This window comes from Drosophila biarmipes, chromosome 3R (assembly GCF_025231255.1).
Source record: "Drosophila biarmipes strain raj3 chromosome 3R, RU_DBia_V1.1, whole genome shotgun sequence".
NCBI lineage: Eukaryota > Metazoa > Arthropoda > Insecta > Diptera > Drosophilidae > Drosophila > Drosophila biarmipes.
Window position 1 is genome coordinate 25,891,475 of NC_066616.1, and position 16,643 is coordinate 25,908,117.

A 16,643-nucleotide genomic window follows, 5' to 3' on the forward strand; every position below is an offset into this window, starting at 1 on the left:
TATGTCTAAGAGTTTTATTCGTTTTACTTGGATTCTTGACCCTACAGGGGGTAGTTGACCAGAACATCCTGGCGAGCCAATTCCAGCAACATGGGATCGTCGAAGAACTTGTTGATGGACACATCCTCGGAGAGACCCTTCCTGCGGCGGGTCTTGATCATAAACTCTCGCGCCAAGTGGGATGCCTGCTGCGGCTCCAGGGGCCGGATAATGATGCTCTTGTCCAGCGGATCGCCAGGCACTATCTGCCAGTGATGGAACACCGAAAGACAAAAGGCCTGACCTTGGGTGTGCGTGCGGAGATCCGTTTCGAAACCAAATGAATCAATGGCGGGTATGAAGGCTTTGATCGTGTAGATAGGAGAACCCGAAACCGGAGCATCCTGCGTTACATGTCCTCTGTAGAAGGCATAATACAATTAATAGGTTAATACAGGGATAAAAGAAAATCAAACTCACCTTCGTCTGGCCAGCACAGTATAGACAGCAGACACACAATCCGCCGGCGCCTGAACCTCCACAAATAGATACGGTTCCATCAGACGCGGTGTGGCCATCAGAAACGCAGAGTAGGCCACTCGACGAGCTGTTGGAATGATCTGTCCGCCGCCGCGGTGCAATGCCTCGTTTGCGATAACTCCATCGAGGATCTTGAACTTCACATTTCGAATGGGCTCCTCGCAAAGTGGACCTTCACGCGTGCCCCACTGGAAGCCCTGCACAATCGAATCCTTCACTGCTGTTAAAAGATTCTTGTCCACTTCCGAGGGCAGGGTGTCGTCCACGAGGATATTTGGTCCCGTTGTGTCGGGACCAAAGGCCCAAATGGAACGCGCCGCCAGCAGATCCCAATCGTAGTTGACCTGGAAAAACTCTCCAATTCGTTTTTTGTTCCAGTTTATGCAGACAGTTCCATTCTCAATGTCCTCGGCTAGACCCTTCTCGAGTGGCTCCGAAATCATAGTTATTTTGTTCTTCTTATTCGGGGTTTCGGCAAAACATTTCAGCGAACTGGTTTCGACAACTGTTTCGCAGAAAGCCACCACAGGATCCGCCACTTTGATGTCAATCTCCGAGTACATTTTCCGCAGGTCGTGCATCACACAATCAAGGTACAGCTCACCAGTGCCCAGGATAACGTGCTCTCCCGACTCTTCGACTCTCGTCGAAAGCAGCGGATAAGATTTGTTCACTTTACGGAGGCCATCCAACATCTTGGGGAGCTCAGAGGGATTGACAGGCTCCACAGCAATCTTTATAATGCTCTGGGTATTAAACTTCAAGGGACGGAATATGTAGAGGTCCTCAGGGACATTAATGTCCACAATCGTGGAGGTCTTAACGATGCACTGATCGATGCCTTCGATAAGCACCCAATTTCCGGCGGGAACTCGATTTAGCTCCACTTTATAGCGAGACTCGAATACCCATAGACGGCCCACCTGTAGTATGCGGGAATCTTCCTCGTCCTGCAGCGTGTAGTTCTCTCCTAGGACTCGCACCTCCTGTCCAGCGTGTAGGGTGCCAGAGACAATCCTCGCCAGAACTTGAAAGAAGGTACAGTCGTCGTTGGGATACATCTTGGAGCTGTGCACCATGAGAGTGCCGTACTGATTGCACGATATCATATCTCGATATATGTCACCCTCTTTAGGTCCCGTGTAAATATGGTCTACCTTCCGCTTGGCATTTTCCAAAGGAGATTTAATGTGCTCCACGCACATGTCGACAAAGCCGCTGCAGTCGCCCATGAAACGATTGCATACGAGTCGCAACAAAGGTCGTATGTTGGACTTCATCTCCTCTTTGGAGACGCGCACATTTAGCTCGGCCAGGGTGTCCGCCAAAGTGGTGTCCACATCACCAACCACCTGGGCGATCAGCTTGTACATGGGCTCCAGAATGAACTCCACAAAGCTGCGTTGTGCCGAATTATGCGGCTGCTTCTTGGAGAATTTGCGCCTTTTAAAAAATGAGAAATCAAATTGTTGTATTTTATTATTGATATAAATAAAGCCACTTACGTTTTGCTGTTGAAGTACATGTCGCCCCAGAGGCGCTTGGCAAAGTCCAGGTACGCCACGCCCTCATAAGTGTCAGCATACAGTTTCGCAAATGATTTCAGAGTAAAACAAAAGCCGTACAAGGAACTGGCAAAGCAAACGTTGCCCAGAATGGGCGAAACCAGCAGGTTATCATCAGCGGCGCCATAGGTGCTGCAGGAAAAATATTATTAAACTTATGCTTTTGAAGTAATTAGTTGGTTTTGCTGAAGCTAACTCACCTGAGCAGCCCATTGACCTCCTCCACAATGTGCTTGAGCTTGAAATAGGCATCCTGGGGCGGTAGCTTCAACTCAAGGATGAGACGATCAATCTGCGAGTCAAAGAAAACCATTAGATGGACCCAAAACGCTATAATATAATAACTCACCTTGTTTATGCACACGGTGATGGCCTGGCGCTCCTGCACCGCGTGTTTTAGCAGCCGCTCCGTGTTCAGCATAACGCCTTCGGCGGCATCGATGAACAGAACCACGCCATCGCACATTCGCATGGCGGCGGTGGCCTCGTCCGAGAAGTTGACATGTCCCGGGGTGTCGAAGATGTTGAGCAAGTAGCTCTTCTGCTTGACATCCTGCAGGACAAGCGTTACGGGCGTTGCCTTGATGCTGCAACCGCGCTCCTGCTCCGTAAACAGGGTGTCCGTGTAGCGCAACTGGCGCTCCTCCATGTTCTCGAACTGCGGATGCGTCTGCCGGATGAGGCAGTCAACAAAGGTGGTCTTGCCGTGGTGAAGGTGACCAACCAACGCCACGTTGCGGATAAGAGGTGGTGTGTCCATCAGATCGGCCATGAATTCCATGTCGTAGGTGGTCTCCTGCATGTCCTGCTCCTTGATCTGGAACTTGAGCTTCTTCACCGGCTCGATGAGCGGCTTGTCCAGCGGCTGAGCGTCCTCCTCCTGGACAATGGTCTCCACATCTGGCCCGTAGACCTCAACCGCCGAGGGATAATAGCGTTTGTCCTCGTGCAAAACCACGGCGGTCACTTCCTTATCCTCGTCCTCCTGCGGCTCCACCTCATCCTCGTCCATGGCGTCCTTTTAGTGAAGAGCAAATGTTTTTATATACACTTTTTATACTTTTTTTACGCATAAAAACCTCTGGATCATCTTGCACATCGGGTTGCCCGTAAATGCTCTGGTCATCATCCTCGTCGCTGTCTAGGTCGGGGCCAATATAGTTGCCAAACTCATCGTACAAATCGGAATCCATATTAAATGCTGAAAAAAATATATTTTTAAATATTTTCATTCCAAATTGGCCGGCGGCGTCTCAAAAATTTGTAAACTTTCGCAGTGGCTCAAAATAATTATTCGGACTAGTTTAATTTATATTCAACCACTTACCAAAGGTAAGAACACCTTCCGTTTACTATTTCTGTTGAGAAATCTTATAAAAATGGCAAATAAATTAATATTTTACAATTTTTACACAAAAACGCGGATTGCAAACACGCTGTTCTTCTTCTTCTCAAAAATCGAACAGCTGTGAAAACGCCGGCATTGTTAACGGCATTGCCAACACAACATTGTTGAAACGCTCGCAGCCCTGGCGGGAAAATTTGAAATCCCCGCTCATTAGGCATAATTAACGTTTTCCCCAGCAGGTAAAGCAGGTAGTTGCGATTTGAGAATAAAAGAAGGCAGACCCTAAGGTTTATATTGCACTGCAGTTGCCCAAAGTAATTAGTCGAAAGTGTCAACCGAAGGCGTCAGCATCATCATGAAGAAATTGTGTTTGCTTCTTTTAATGGCACATTTTGTGACTTCAAGTAGAGATTTAAATAGAATTCTTGATCGCGACGAATGGATTACAATAGCCAAAGAGTACATAAAAAACCACAAGCCGTATAAGGCAAAAGTCTACGAACCTTACAAGCCGCAAATTGTAAATTTTACAAACCCGTTCGATGGAGATATTTGGGACACAACTACAGAAGCAAACATTAAGGAATCTACGACAAATGGGCCAACTGAAGAAATATCCAGCACAACGAGTAGTACCGAAGATACAACAACATTGCAGCCTGAATTTTCTACTACAGAATCTAGTTATATCACTTCGGAACAGCCTGAAACAACCACAAGTATATTGGAGACAACAACATCATGGCCGGAATCAACTACCCAATCTACCGATTTTACAACAGAATCAAGTGAATCAACCACTGGAATATCTTCAGAAGTTCAGAGTACAACTGATTCTATTTTCGTAACATCGGAAGCTCCTGAAACAACCACAAGTATATTGGAGACAACAACATCATGGCCGGAATTAACTACCCAATCCACCGATTTTACAGCAGAATCAACCACTGGCATATCTTCAGAAGATCAGAGTACAACTGATTCTATTTTCGTAACATCGGAAGCTCCTGAAACAAGCACAAGTATTTTAGAGTCCACTGCAGAAAACACGGAGTTAAGTACTGTTTATTCTACGACAACCAGTCCCGAATCTTTAGAATTGTCCACAGAAACAAATCCAAGTAGTACGGAATTTCTAAGTACTACAGAAAATAATCCAGTTACTACAACTTTGCCGGAATCAACAACCATTGGAGAGTTTTCTACAGAATCAACCACTTTGTCGCAATCAACTACCCAGTTAACCGATTTCACAACAGAATCATATGAATCAACCACTGAAATTTATTCAGAAAATCAGTATCATACTACAACTGAAACATTGGAAACCTCTACAGAGAACCTAATAACGTCTACAACTCTGCTGGAAATTATAAGCACCACTCCGGGCATAGAAACTACAACCTCATACCTAGGTACAGTGATTGACAGCACAGAAGTGGAGAGTTCAACACCATCTGGTTTTAATTTAACAACTACTGAAATAATTCAAAGGCAGGAGGAAACGACCACGCCCAGGCCATCTTATCTCGTGGAGGATTCTATAAGACAAAGGCCTCGAAAATTGAAATATACTTCAGACACAGAGCCTGAACTTTACTGGTACTAAATATATTTTAAATAAAGGGAAAATATTCTAAATTATAATTATGGCGGCATTTTTACTTTAGTGTTGTTTGGCAATTTTAGTATTTTTATTAAAGCAGTTGGCAATACGGTTGAGAATATTTGAAAAGTGGAAAAACTGCCACACTAGACAAACACATTTTTGTTTTGTTTAATATTTCTTAATCATTTTGCCAATTTCCTTCACTTTATAACTTAAATATGAGCTTGGCCAACATAAAACAGAAAGAAACCAAGGGCAAGAAGAAAATGCTGCCCAAATTGCGAACTATTCTGGCTAATCCGTATAAACAGCACAGGTGAGACAGTAAATTTACTTAGGAGAACAGATCAACAGGTTGTTTTTATTGCCTTTTAGTCCTGTTTTGTCGGATGAGGAAGTCCAGCAGTTTTGTCAGATTCTCCAAAGAGCCAGAGACAAAAGCGCGACAGAAACCAAATCGTTTGCCACTCGATTTGGTATTCATCTTGGCCTGGAAAGCTCCCTGCGTGCCATAAATTCCCAACGTTTTTCCTGCTTGCTGGTTTCCTTAAGCCTGCGACCAGCACATCTCATCCGTCTCATAGCCACCAGTGCATCCGTCAAGGTTCCCACGGCACCCGTCTATGCACAGCCCAAAATGGAGGAGCTTACTCAGGAAATTTTTGGGGTAAGGGCTGTTTGCTTGGCCCTACCCTTGGATTTGGGTTCCATAAGTACGGAGCTCGAGCAATGGGTTGCAGCCCGAAAGCGGACACCGCAACCAGCCAAAAAGATAATCCCAAAAATCCACAAAAAAGCCAAGAAAGTGGCAATATATACTCAACACATCGAAGAGGAAGTGAAGAAACCCCTTCCCATAGTTGAAAAAAAGGATTGGGATGATGATTTCATATCCTTCTCCGAAGACAAACCCTCTATAAGGCTGGACCGCGAGGATGTCCAGATGGAGACCCAAAAACTGGGCAATGCGCTCAGCAATTTGGCCATGAAAGCCAAAAGTAAAAAGGTGGAAGTGAGAAAAGAGGAATCCCCCGTCTTGGAGCCCATGGAGGTGGATCACATTGAAGATTTAGTGGAGCCCGATGAAGATGATTTTCTGCCTAAGAATCTGCAGAACTATCGACCCCTTACTGTCCACCAAGTACGCCCCAATCCCGACAAGAAACCCAAAAAGAAGCGAAACAAAAAGTCGAATCAGTTAACCAAATCCTAGAAATAGTTGGCAACGCGGCCGCATCAGCTGTAGTTTTAAGGTTATGTTACTCCGATTGTTATCGTAATTTTTAAGCCGCTCGCACACAAAATGCTCCGTAGTTTACGTCAAATAACGAGGCTAGGAAGATCCCTCAGGCTGCCAATTCCAGCCAAAAGTCTGCTTAAATCATCAGCCGACTCCAGGCTTCAAGCTCCTCTACACACCAGCGTTGCGTTGTGGAAATACGACAAGAAATCCTCGCGAGCATCGGATGATTTGGACAGCGACGACGAGGATGATGAGGATTTCAAGGACGAAAGGGACTCCAAGGTGGTCAAGACCAAGGTGAACTCGCTGCGTGCTGATCTCCTGCTGAAAGCTGGCCTGGGCATGGCCAGGAAGTAAGAATCCTCCCCAAAAACCCATATTTAATGCTCCTATAAAACATGATGATCTTCTCACCCAGCAAAGTGGAACTGAATTTCTATGAAAGCAAGATAAGGGTCAATGGAAAAAAGCTGCCCAAGAAGAGTGCCCAGGTTAGGAGCCACCCATATGTAGAAATGTAAAATCCAAGCTTAGAAAAAACCATTTTCAGCTCGAAATCGGCGATGATATCGATGTGATCAGGGGCTTTAGCCAGACGAATCCCTCTCACCTGGTCGTGGCCCGCGTCTCCATTCTTTCCGCCAGCGAACGCGAGGAGGGACTCAGTGTGCACCTGCGGCGCTATAAGTCCCTCCTAGTGGAGAACTACAAAGGACCCAACGCCTTTAAATCCTCGGAACACGTCGCTCATTAAATGAAGTTAGGATAAAGAGGTGATGCTGCTCAGTACGAAATGACATTCGCATTTTATTGTACTACTTTGCCTTAGTGTTTTTGAAATTGGAATAAAACGGATCTAATCAAGTAAGTTAAAGCAAGTAAACAATTAGCGTGTGATTTAAAATGATCATAACTGACTTTGTAAAGATTAGGGAAGATTATAAAAATTGTAGCTTTTTAGAATTCAATTTATTTCAAACCAAGGAACAATTCAAATACTTTTTATTTATATACATATGGAAAATCCAAAAAATTTGTTTTAGTTTCCTTTTTTATTTATTATTGTATCTACACTTTTATCAAAGTTTTGTTGATACTTATATCAAACTACCAAATGCGACAGGACTCCTCTTTTGGATGCATGGCTGTGCCCAGAGCACACTTGTAGACCTCGGCGAAGTCGTTGTTGTTTGAGACGGCCCCGAGGACCCGGTACTTATCGCTGGTGTGCTCATGGTTGAGCTCCTCCCAGTAGTGCTCCTCCTCGTAGGCGGCACACCACAGCTGCGCGAAGCCAAGGAAGAAGAGCTGTTCCGGCGACAAATCGAGGCCGGGCATCTGCTCGTTCTTGGGCGTCACTGTCTCGTTGTCCTCAACCCTTCTCTGCAGCTGCTTCATGTGACTGCGATAGGCGGTAAGCGCTTGCGTCAATCCTCCGGCGTCTGCTATGTTCTCATCCTTGGTCTCGTTGCCATTTACCCTACGGTTGATCTCAGGAATCAAGTAGTTGCTATAGTGGTCCACATAGCATTTGGCTCGCTCTTGAAAGACTGCCTCAGACTTCGTCGACCACCAGTTGCGCATCTGACCGTTGCTGTCGAAACTAGAGCCCACAGTATCGAAACCGTGGGTCAACTCGTGACCAACAAGGTAGCCCAGGGTGCCAAACTTCAGGGAGTCGGGCCACGAACGGTGATAGGCCGGCGGATGCAGTATGCCAGCCATGACATATATCGAGTGGTCCAAGATGTAGTAGAACGCATTCACCTGATTACCAATCATCAGTGCGATCGGCTTTGCGTCTGGGGAAAAATCTTCGAAGTGCAGGCCCTTGTGCCGCCACAGGGTGGTGGCCAACCTACGCACGTTGATAATGTTCTGGGCGTAGTCATCCTCAGCCACCGATAGATTCCCGATTTTACGGATGAACAGGTCGGTGAGCTCCTCGTCCTTATAGCTGCCAATTACCGGTGTAATGGTGGACTCCTTGACCAGAGCCTCTCGTCGCGTCTCCCCGTCCAGCCATTCGACGTTCTCGAGCACCTGACGCTGGGCCTTTCGCAACTCCGTGACCATGGCGGAAATTTCGGAATGTGTGTCGTCGCTAAAGTGTTCCTGTAGATCAAGGGAGTAGGATTAAACGTCTTGTTAAGTTTTTATCCACTATTCCCAACTTACCGCCATATATAGCTTATTGATGAGATGGGACAACGAGCTCTGGACGACCAGCAGACAGTGATCTTTTTGGTACTCTTGGTCCGACAGCTTGGCGTCCATGCGGTAGAGGAGCTTCATGGCCAGATAATTAGCCACTGCCTCCAGGTGCCTGGCGCACACCTTGTCCAGCTCCGTGTAGTAAAAGTCGCAGTAATTAACAGCAAGCGAATCGTTATAGAAGTCCTTGCCATCCCAGGCGATCTCGTAGTAGCTCCTCCATTGGCCAAATGTAGACACATTGTAAAGCTCGGAGAGCTCATTACACCTGTCATCATCACCTCCAAACCTGTCCTTAATAGCGAGCGCTTCGCGCCAAAAGTCAAAGACGCCCGTGATCACGGATTCGATTTTATCCTCAGTGAGATTGAAGGCCTTCAGGTAATTGTGCATCCGCTTCTCGTTCTTCGGGTAGGCCCTTGAGCTTTTGTTGGCGATATTATCCGTGTGCACGTTGTAGTCGAAGCCCAACTCTGGTAGCTTGAAATACGGCTGGAAGGGATAATACTGCGTGATCTTATCGTGGATCAGTCCATCAGCGCCATAGTTGGTGAGATGGGCACTCATGTTGAACCAGCTGAACCTGGACGCGTTCCAAGCATCCCCATCGACGGCCGGGAAACCACCAATCGACCTGATAAGCGATAGATAAGCGGGATCGGCGGCTGGGTGCGGAAATACCTCAGCCGCGAGGCAGGAATTGTAGAACCTTTGCGCAACGCGGAGTTCGGCGGACACATTGAGTGCCTCGGCCAGTTGCGTCTTGGTCATCAGCTGCTCCGTCACCTCGGTCAGTGTATAGATGATGTCCAGGAGATTGCTCCTCTTATTGGTTGTCCGCTGCGGTGGCTTAACGTTCTTCCAGTTTCCGCAGGCGTACTCGTAGAAATCGTCACAGGGATCGACGCTGAAGTTCATGTAGGACTTCATCAGAGCGCCATAGGATCTAAGGTACTCCGCCGTGTCATCGGTGATCGTGTTCTCTCGCGAATCATCCCCAATGCTCCTTGCCTCATAGGCCAACGGAAATCCGCAGATCAGGATGCAGACTAGTCCCGCAAGTAAGGGCAGTCGCAGGTGATTCGAAATGGAAAACATGTTGCCCTGATTCATAGGACATGCACGCAGTTTGTATAATATATGGTTAAGTAGTGCGCCTAATCTATCGACCCGGATTATTTGAAAACACAACAAGCTCGACTGTTTAATCCGGAATGCGATTGAGAACTGAACAACTGCCGAATCCGAGTCTCTCCCATGCGGACAGCAAGTGCTTTATTATTCGCAACCATATCGGCGAATAACACTGGACAACCGAGATTTCGGCGAAGGCATCAGTATGACATCATAAAATTCACTTTCACCCTCTAAAGTTTGTATTCTACTCCATTTATTTGAATAAAATTAATTAGCACGGTGGCACTTAAGAAAGCTATAATGAGAACTTAGGTAAAGTCCCTTAGCCACTATTTGGAAATCGCTCTATTTTACATATTTTAGATTGTTAATTGGGGTTAAATTATATTAAATTATTGAGAAATAAACCCATTTTGCTGCACTGTGTTCTGCTCTCTTGCCAAGACTTGACCTAAGCCACTCGCTGTGGGAGATAAGGGTTTGTAAGTTCCGAAACATTCATTGATTATCGCGTTCATTGATTGAGATTCTCTCAATTATTCTGCAAAAGCCTCATTTATTCATTTGTTTACTTAGTTTATTACCTTGTTTGATTAATGCTTATAATAAATCTTTTACAATTTCTGCTAATTGTAAAACCATTCCAATCTAAATGTTTCTACATACGCCCCTATTTTTACCCTAAACAGGGGTATAATAAGTTAGATCGAAAGCTAAGTTGAACCACTTTTTAAATTTAACAACAAATCATAGCTTTTTGTTAGTAGTAATATTTTTTCAAATCTTTATATTTAAAAATAAAGAAAAACCTCACTTATGAAAATGTATCTTGAAAGTAAGTTTTCTTTCATAATATTTATCTAAAAACAACTATTTTCACAGTAAGATAAACTGATTCATTAATTTGAATTTAAATTTAGATTTTTTTGCCCCTTAATTACGATAACACGATAATCCATGGTCTCTAACCGATAGACACACCGATAGTCATTACACTCGCAGAGTTGCCAGAGTCGTCGCCGAAGTTAATTGTTGTTGGGCTTGCGACGAAACGGTCACACCAGGACGCAGTGAAATTTTGTATTGTAAAAATGTCATTTTCCGCCATCGGAGATTGCCAATTAGTATCGCAAATATATCAGGTAAAAGCCCACCAGACACTGCCAGCGGCAATGGCCTAATGCGTTCGCATTTCAGTACAGGAGCCACCGCGTCGCGTGCACTTTTAAAGTGCTGCCGACACCTGTGACCCATTTTAAGCGGGAACCCAAAAATGACTTCTACTGGATGACCGCGGATCGCTGGGCCCGCATCGAGAGCGGTCTGTGGCGCCTGTTGGAGAACCTGAAGCACTGGCAGGAGGCCCACAAGCTGGACACCGATCTCCTCATCGATCACATCAATGTGCGTGTCCAGGCTACCAAAGAACCGCATCCTGCCACGCTCAGCCTGCTGGCCGACGCGGAACTGACCTCCAATGACCTCAGCCTGGATCTCCAACTGCAGTACATAACGCACGAGGACACCACCTTCGTGGCCGTCATTCCCAGCAAGCGCAAGCTTGCCACGGAAGCAGAATCCAACGGCTCCGGCCGCAACAGCAATTCTAGCAAGGGCAAAGAAGCCAGCTTGGCATCCAAGCTAAAAGCGGGGTAGGAAACCCTTTAGAGAACATTCCTTTAGTTAGTAACCTATGTAATCTTGATGTTTCGTATCTTTAGAACGATTAGCAAGTCACAGCTAGAGACATCTAGAGTCTTCTGCTATATAGTTTACAAGTATTTTTAAGGCTTTCATTGCTTTTGTATGTAGCCATCTAGCTTTAGTGCCTTTTTAAATATTGACAATGATTAAGTTGCCTATGCTACTTTATTTAGCCAGAATTACACTCTGTAAATTCTGGGAAAGTAATCCCGATTTCTGATATCTGATTATCCTGTATGTCTCAAACATATTCCCTTTAGAGCCACCTCAAAGCCCAAGCACATAGACGCCGACGACGACGAAGATGATGGTGATATTTTTGGCTCGTGCCGCCAACCGCCTGCCAAGGTCAAGCGCGAACGCAGATCCATTTCCCAGGGTGGCGAAAAGGAGAAGTCCTCCAGCAGCAGCGGAACCTCTTCTCGGCAAGCGAACCGCATAAAGCGAGCCCAGAGTCCAGTACAAAGGTAAGTTATTGGGAACGGCATTTGCTAGAAGATGTTAGAGGAATCAAGGCGTATTGATGTATTCGCAGAAATTCCAGAGCCAGCTCCGTCGAGTCCAAACCCGCCCGCCGCTCCGGCCGATCACCCATGCCTCCAGGTCGCTTTAAAAATTACGTCTTAGGGTACGCGTTGAATTTTTGGGCTGTGTAGACCGATATTAACCATTTCTCTGGGTGAATTTTCAGCGAGGCGAGGGCCAGCAAGAGCAAGGGTTCCAAGTCCAAGGTGAAACGAGTTTCGCCAACGCCTGCCAAGGCTCTGAAGGTGGAGCAGATGGACGGAGCCCGGTTCGATGCTCTGCAGCAGCTGGACAGCATGCTGGACATGCCCAAGCCGCGAGAAGTTGAGATTTTGTAAGTGATTCAACTGGATGAAAATAAAGCGCTTACGAAATTGCCTTCAACCTCTGATCTTTTGATTGCCTCAGACTCTTGAAGGAATTGGGTGAAGACGATGTCATGAACACTTTCGAAATGTATCGCAGCGACTTCGATAAGCTGTTCAAGGAGCGGGAGTTCAAGCCGCGCACTGTGGGCTATATGAACATTGATCACATGGAGATCATTGACATACTCAACACGAACATTCACCAGAAGATGCTAAAGAAACTGGGCGAGGTCTACAGCAGTCGAAGCGTAAGTTTGGGGCTTTCTTAGAATTGCACATATCTGAATACTTCCCGATCATCAGAACCACACGACGCTGCTTGTAAACGGATTGCTGCCACTGTGGATAGTGCGCCTCTTTATGGACACGTACAAGCTATCACATTCGGACGCACTGCAGCAAATCCGCGACCAAACGAAGTACAGCTCCTATCTGAAGGCCTTCAATAATGAGCCATTGTGTTCCGATCTGGATGACTGATCCCATCCTGCTTTACACTAGGATATTTTATCACTGCATTTAAGATATATAAATGTGGCAACTGCAGATCTTGCCACTTTTAAACTTTGTTATGGAATAAACACTTGTTAAAATTCATTTGTCTTTCTTTATTTTGAATGGAATCTGTTCTGTATTACTCATTACATTGTATAAATACATAATTCATGTGCTTTCGAAAAAAGAAAACGCTTGAGCAACCGAATGTAGAGAGTGGGTTGGGTGTAATGGAGAGAGCACTCTGGACGACTGGCGGCGATGACAACGTGGGCGAAGGATTACGAAATTGCTTTACTTAAAATCTAAGGACATGCTAGCGAGTAAGTAATGTTGATGAATCGCCCGGCAAGTGGTTGTTTAAAACTCAGTCTGACCTCCACACTCGTATGTACAATCTATGTGGACTATTTGTGATGCAGTTTAAAGCTCGTCGTGCTGCTGATCCTCCTCCTCGTCGTCGGCGCTTGCGCTCTCCTGGCTGGCGGTCGCCGGCTCCTCAGCATCGTCCTCCTCCTCCTCATCGATCTCCACCTGTTCGTCCTGCGAGACTCCCAAAGTCTGGCGCATCATCTGCTCAATGCTGTCGGCGAACTGGGAAGTCTCCTGGAGCATGTATCCAGACCGCAGAGTGGCAGTGCGGAACATCATCACAGCCATGTCCTTGGCGGTATCATCAGCCTCATCGGCCTCCACGCGACGCAGGAGCTCGCGCATCAGAGGATGCCTGGGGTTAATCTCGAGGGTCTTTTTCTGGTTGAGGTAGTAGGTGCGCTGCGGATCGTCGGACTTCTGGTGGGCATTGGACATGGCCAGACGCTCCATGTTGCCGGTCCAGCCAAAGACGCCCGCCACCAGGGCGCACGGCGAGTTGCTCAGACGCTCGGACACCTGGGCCTTGGAGATCTGATCCTTGAGAGCCACATCGTTCAACCATTTGACAAGCGGCTCGAAGGTGCTCTTCAGCGACTCGAAGTTCTTCTTGCTCTTCTCGGACTCGTTCAGCTGGAAACCCTCCTTGGCCACGTTCTGGAACTTCTTGCCATCGAACTCGGGCAGGGCGGAGATGCAGTACTCATCGACGGCCTCCACCAGGTACAGGACCTCGTAGCCCTTGGACAGCAGACGCTCAACGAAGGGCGACTTCTCGACCTCAGCGCGGTTGGCACCGGCGATGTAGTAGATGTGCTCCTGCTTGGCCTTCATGCGCTCCTTGTACTCGGCCAGCGAGGTGACGCCCTTGCCGTTGGAGGTCTGGAAGCGGAGCAGCTTGGCGAGACGCGATCGGTTGCTGGGATCCTCCATCACGCCCAATTTGATGCTGTAATTTCAAGAAATAATGGTTATTAGCAACGAATATATTATTAAAAAGCTAAACAGTTAATAGAATTCCTTGAAAAAATAAATTCCTTTTAATTTTCCACGTCACTATGGTCAGTATTTTAATATTACGTGGGCTTGGAGGAAATTCTTATCTTATCTGTGTTTTATAAAATATAATAAAAAATGCCACGGAAATTCCAAAAGTAAAATTAACATTTCGGGAGAAATATATAAACAAAAGCTTTCTATAAAAACCCAAGTTCACCGGAAAAGTGAACTCTTATCACTGCGAATAAAACTACACGTCACTACGGTCAATATTGCAAAATTGAATGGATTCTGCGGATATCTTATCAGCCCCCCATTTGTACCTTATAAAAGAGATAATGAACGACACTTACTTGGTGGAGAACTCCTTCCAGAACTTCTCATAGGCCTCCTTGTCGATCTTCTTCAGCATATCGAGCACCTTGCGGACCAGCTTCTTCTTGATCACCTTGATGAGCTTGTGCTGCTGCAGGGTCTCGCGGGAAACGTTGAGGGGCAGATCATCGGAGTCGACGACACCGCGGATGAAGTTCAGATAGTTGGGCATCATGTCGTTGAACTCGTCGGTGATGAAGACGCGGCGCACGTACAGCTTGATGTTGTCCGACTTGGTGCCGTAGCGGTTGAAGGACTCGGATGGCTGCACCTTGGGCACGTAGAGCAAACTCTTGAAGGTCACCTCACCCTCGGCGATGAAGTGCGTCTGGGACAGGGGCTCGCTGGAGTCCTTGGTCAGGCTCTTGTAGAAGCTGGTGTACTCATCCTCGGTCACCTCGGCGGGCTTGCGGGTCCAGATGGGCTTGCTGTCGTTGATCAGGGTCCAGTCCCAGGTGGTCTTCGAGACCTTCTTGGTCTTGGGCTTCTCGTCCTCGGCTTCCTCGACCTTGGCGTCCTCATCCTCCACATCATCCTCGCTCTTCTCGGGCTTGGCCTCCTCCTCCACGGGCACCTCCTCCTCGACAGTCTTGCTGGTCCACAGGCGGATGGGGAAGTTAATGAACTGCGAGTACTTGCGGATGAGCTCGCGGACGGTGTCCTGCTCCAGGAAGTCCTGGGCCTCCTCCTTCAGATACAGCGAGATCACGGATCCACGCTTCAGGGTATCGCCGCGGGGATCCTCGGTGATGCTGAAGCTGTTGGCGTCCGACTCCCAGATGTACTGCTTGTCGTCGTTGTGCTTGGTGGTCACCACCACACGGTCGGCGACCAGGAAGGCCGAGTAGAAGCCCACACCGAACTGTCCGATCATGTCGTTCATGTCCTGTCCCTCCGCCTTGCTGGGATCCTGCATCTTGGCCAGGAAATCGGCAGTGCCCGACTTGGCAATTGTGCCCAGGTTGTTGATCAGATCCTGGTGGGTCATGCCAATGCCGGAGTCCATGATGTGCAGCGCCTTGTTCTCCTTGTCGGCCTTGATGCGGATGTGCAGCTCCGGATTGGTCTCCAGCTCCTTGCTGTTGGACAGGGCCAGCAGGCGGATCTTGTCGATGGCATCGGAGGCGTTGGAGATCAGTTCACGCAGGAAGATCTCCTTGTTGCGGTACAGCGAGTTGATGATGAGCTTCATCATGCGGTTGACCTCCGTCTGGAAGGTAAACTTCTCGGCCTGCAGGGTGACGAGGGAGAAAAGAGAAGGGAAATCCCGGTCATACGTGTAACTAAAGCATCATCCGCTGCGAACCCACCTTCTCGCGGATCTCCTTCAGTTGGGCCACGTTCAGTCCATCCAGTTGGATGGCCTCCTCCTCGCGCTTCAGCGTTTCGGCGTCTGCAGATGCGGAATAGATAAAAGGGGCGGTTATTGGGACTCATTCGGAACGCTGACGTGTACCAACGAAATTTGCACAAGTCGCGGGGGGGCGTGTCTACGTACCGGTTCGGGAGCCCTCCTTGAAGGATCCCAGGTCCAGGTCGATGGTCTCCGTGGCCGCTTCATCCTCCTCGGCGGCGATTTGACTGATGCCTAACCAGCACACAAATTAATTAGGTTAAAACACCGGTATTTCGGCGCCGTTTGCGGCGTGGCAAAACGCAACGTACCTGCGAAAAGCAGCAGCCCCAACAGCAAAAAGTACTTCATGATCGCAGATAACTGGATTTACGAGGACGAGCTATCAGTTGCTCCGGCAAAAGGCCACGTCACGAATAACAAAGGCAATAAATTATCCCGCACTTGCGACGCCCGCTTTGATTTCTGGTTAAATGACGCAGACGCAAGGGGAATCGGCCTTTAAATCCCCCACGGAGACAGGGTTGCCAGCTCTTCGGGTGACAAGAAAAAGTAGCCAATGAAAAAGGCTAAAAGTAGCCAGATTAGAAAGGTAGCTGAAATAAGCTAGATTATTATTTTTATTAAGTTATATAGTTTTTTTAGAGAGCTTATCAAGCAACTGATCATTCATGTTTCCAGTGTAGTCTGTAAACAAACAATTCATTCCGCCAGTCGTAATTGGAAAACCGCTAGATCTTATAGCTAGACTGGCAGCAACTGATTTGTCGCAGGGCTGGAGAAAAGGTTCTGGAAAAATCTATTGGGGGCGTATTC

General features: G+C 47.3%; 7 protein-coding genes across 8 annotated transcripts; 4 read left to right on the forward strand and 3 right to left on the reverse strand.

Moving 5' to 3' along the window:
- Positions 1 to 3,540, reverse strand: LOC108024644 (116 kDa U5 small nuclear ribonucleoprotein component). The gene is made up of 7 exons (XM_017094694.3): positions 3,412 to 3,540; positions 3,164 to 3,285; positions 2,434 to 3,102; positions 2,285 to 2,376; positions 2,025 to 2,216; positions 460 to 1,962; positions 1 to 399 (listed from the first exon to the last, which is right to left on the reverse strand). Exons 2-7 carry the CDS (start codon positions 3,275 to 3,277, stop codon positions 42 to 44), a joined length of 2,928 nt encoding a protein of 975 aa, XP_016950183.1. The 5' UTR covers positions 3,278 to 3,285; positions 3,412 to 3,540; the 3' UTR covers positions 1 to 41.
- Positions 3,541 to 3,759: 219 nt separating this feature from the next.
- LOC108024312 (uncharacterized) lies at positions 3,760 to 5,052 on the forward strand. The gene is made up of 2 exons (XM_044095422.2): positions 3,760 to 4,307; positions 4,371 to 5,052. The coding sequence occupies exons 1-2, from the start codon at positions 3,788 to 3,790 to the stop codon at positions 5,039 to 5,041; spliced, it is 1,191 nt and encodes a 396-aa protein (XP_043951357.1). The 5' UTR covers positions 3,760 to 3,787; the 3' UTR covers positions 5,042 to 5,052.
- A 125-nt stretch (positions 5,053 to 5,177) lies between these two features.
- On the forward strand, positions 5,178 to 6,254 carry LOC108024739 (uncharacterized). Its single transcript, XM_017094836.3, has 2 exons — positions 5,178 to 5,357; positions 5,417 to 6,254. Exons 1-2 carry the CDS (start codon positions 5,260 to 5,262, stop codon positions 6,252 to 6,254), a joined length of 936 nt encoding a protein of 311 aa, XP_016950325.1. The 5' UTR covers positions 5,178 to 5,259.
- LOC108024740 (mitochondrial transcription rescue factor 1) lies at positions 6,216 to 7,189 on the forward strand. Its single transcript, XM_017094837.3, has 3 exons — positions 6,216 to 6,637; positions 6,703 to 6,775; positions 6,835 to 7,189. The coding sequence occupies exons 1-3, from the start codon at positions 6,345 to 6,347 to the stop codon at positions 7,036 to 7,038; spliced, it is 570 nt and encodes a 189-aa protein (XP_016950326.1). The 5' UTR covers positions 6,216 to 6,344; the 3' UTR covers positions 7,039 to 7,189.
- A 128-nt stretch (positions 7,190 to 7,317) lies between these two features.
- LOC108024738 (neprilysin-4) lies at positions 7,318 to 9,698 on the reverse strand. Its single transcript, XM_017094835.3, has 2 exons — positions 8,463 to 9,698; positions 7,318 to 8,399 (listed from the first exon to the last, which is right to left on the reverse strand). The coding sequence occupies exons 1-2, from the start codon at positions 9,609 to 9,611 to the stop codon at positions 7,392 to 7,394; spliced, it is 2,157 nt and encodes a 718-aa protein (XP_016950324.1). The 5' UTR covers positions 9,612 to 9,698; the 3' UTR covers positions 7,318 to 7,391.
- Positions 9,699 to 10,655: 957 nt separating this feature from the next.
- LOC108024699 (uncharacterized protein CG4951) lies at positions 10,656 to 12,829 on the forward strand. 2 transcript variants are annotated; one of them, XM_017094777.3, is made up of 7 exons: positions 10,656 to 10,777; positions 10,833 to 11,287; positions 11,600 to 11,806; positions 11,875 to 11,967; positions 12,031 to 12,198; positions 12,273 to 12,480; positions 12,536 to 12,829. In XM_017094777.3, exons 1-7 carry the CDS (start codon positions 10,727 to 10,729, stop codon positions 12,710 to 12,712), a joined length of 1,359 nt encoding a protein of 452 aa, XP_016950266.1. In that variant the 5' UTR covers positions 10,656 to 10,726; the 3' UTR covers positions 12,713 to 12,829. The 2 variants fall into 2 exon arrangements, with proteins under 2 accessions (XP_016950266.1, XP_050744433.1); XM_050888476.1 differs by having other exon boundaries at positions 10,687 to 10,777; positions 10,838 to 11,287.
- Positions 12,826 to 16,321, reverse strand: LOC108024698 (endoplasmin). Its single transcript, XM_017094776.3, has 5 exons — positions 16,139 to 16,321; positions 15,972 to 16,061; positions 15,784 to 15,866; positions 14,452 to 15,704; positions 12,826 to 14,048 (listed from the first exon to the last, which is right to left on the reverse strand). The coding sequence occupies exons 1-5, from the start codon at positions 16,176 to 16,178 to the stop codon at positions 13,151 to 13,153; spliced, it is 2,364 nt and encodes a 787-aa protein (XP_016950265.1). The 5' UTR covers positions 16,179 to 16,321; the 3' UTR covers positions 12,826 to 13,150.
- Positions 16,322 to 16,643: the final 322 nt, after the last annotated feature.

Coding starts and splice junctions, on each gene's coding strand:
- LOC108024698 (XM_017094776.3), bottom strand. CDS start 16,178: ATGAAGTACTTTTTGCTGTTGGGGCTGCTGCTTTTCGCAG. Junction 15,867..15,971: donor CAAGGAGGGCTCCCGAACCG/GTACGTAGACAC, acceptor CCGCATCTGCAG/ACGCCGAAACGCTGAAGCGC. Junction 15,705..15,783: donor TGAAGGAGATCCGCGAGAAG/GTGGGTTCGCAG, acceptor GTCACCCTGCAG/GCCGAGAAGTTTACCTTCCA.
- LOC108024738 (XM_017094835.3), bottom strand. CDS start 9,611: ATGAATCAGGGCAACATGTTTTCCATTTCGAATCACCTGCGACTGCCC. Junction 8,400..8,462: donor TCAATAAGCTATATATGGCG/GTAAGTTGGGAA, acceptor CTTGATCTACAG/GAACACTTTAGCGACGACAC.
- LOC108024739 (XM_017094836.3), top strand. CDS start 5,260: ATGAGCTTGGCCAACATAAAACAGAAAGAAACCAAGGGCAAGAAGAAA. Junction 5,358..5,416: donor AATCCGTATAAACAGCACAG/GTGAGACAGTAA, acceptor ATTGCCTTTTAG/TCCTGTTTTGTCGGATGAGG.
- LOC108024699 (XM_017094777.3), top strand. CDS start 10,727: ATGTCATTTTCCGCCATCGGAGATTGCCAATTAGTATCGCAAATATAT. Junction 11,807..11,874: donor GCCCAGAGTCCAGTACAAAG/GTAAGTTATTGG, acceptor ATGTATTCGCAG/AAATTCCAGAGCCAGCTCCG. Junction 12,199..12,272: donor CCGCGAGAAGTTGAGATTTT/GTAAGTGATTCA, acceptor TGATTGCCTCAG/ACTCTTGAAGGAATTGGGTG.
- LOC108024312 (XM_044095422.2), top strand. CDS start 3,788: ATGAAGAAATTGTGTTTGCTTCTTTTAATGGCACATTTTGTGACTTCA. Junction 4,308..4,370: donor AGCTCCTGAAACAACCACAA/GTATATTGGAGA, acceptor ATTTTACAGCAG/AATCAACCACTGGCATATCT.
- LOC108024740 (XM_017094837.3), top strand. CDS start 6,345: ATGCTCCGTAGTTTACGTCAAATAACGAGGCTAGGAAGATCCCTCAGG. Junction 6,638..6,702: donor GGCCTGGGCATGGCCAGGAA/GTAAGAATCCTC, acceptor CTTCTCACCCAG/CAAAGTGGAACTGAATTTCT. Junction 6,776..6,834: donor TGCCCAAGAAGAGTGCCCAG/GTTAGGAGCCAC, acceptor AACCATTTTCAG/CTCGAAATCGGCGATGATAT.
- LOC108024644 (XM_017094694.3), bottom strand. CDS start 3,277: ATGGATTCCGATTTGTACGATGAGTTTGGCAACTATATTGGCCCCGAC. Junction 2,377..2,433: donor TCACCGTGTGCATAAACAAG/GTGAGTTATTAT, acceptor TTTGACTCGCAG/ATTGATCGTCTCATCCTTGA. Junction 2,217..2,284: donor GAGGTCAATGGGCTGCTCAG/GTGAGTTAGCTT, acceptor TTTTTCCTGCAG/CACCTATGGCGCCGCTGATG.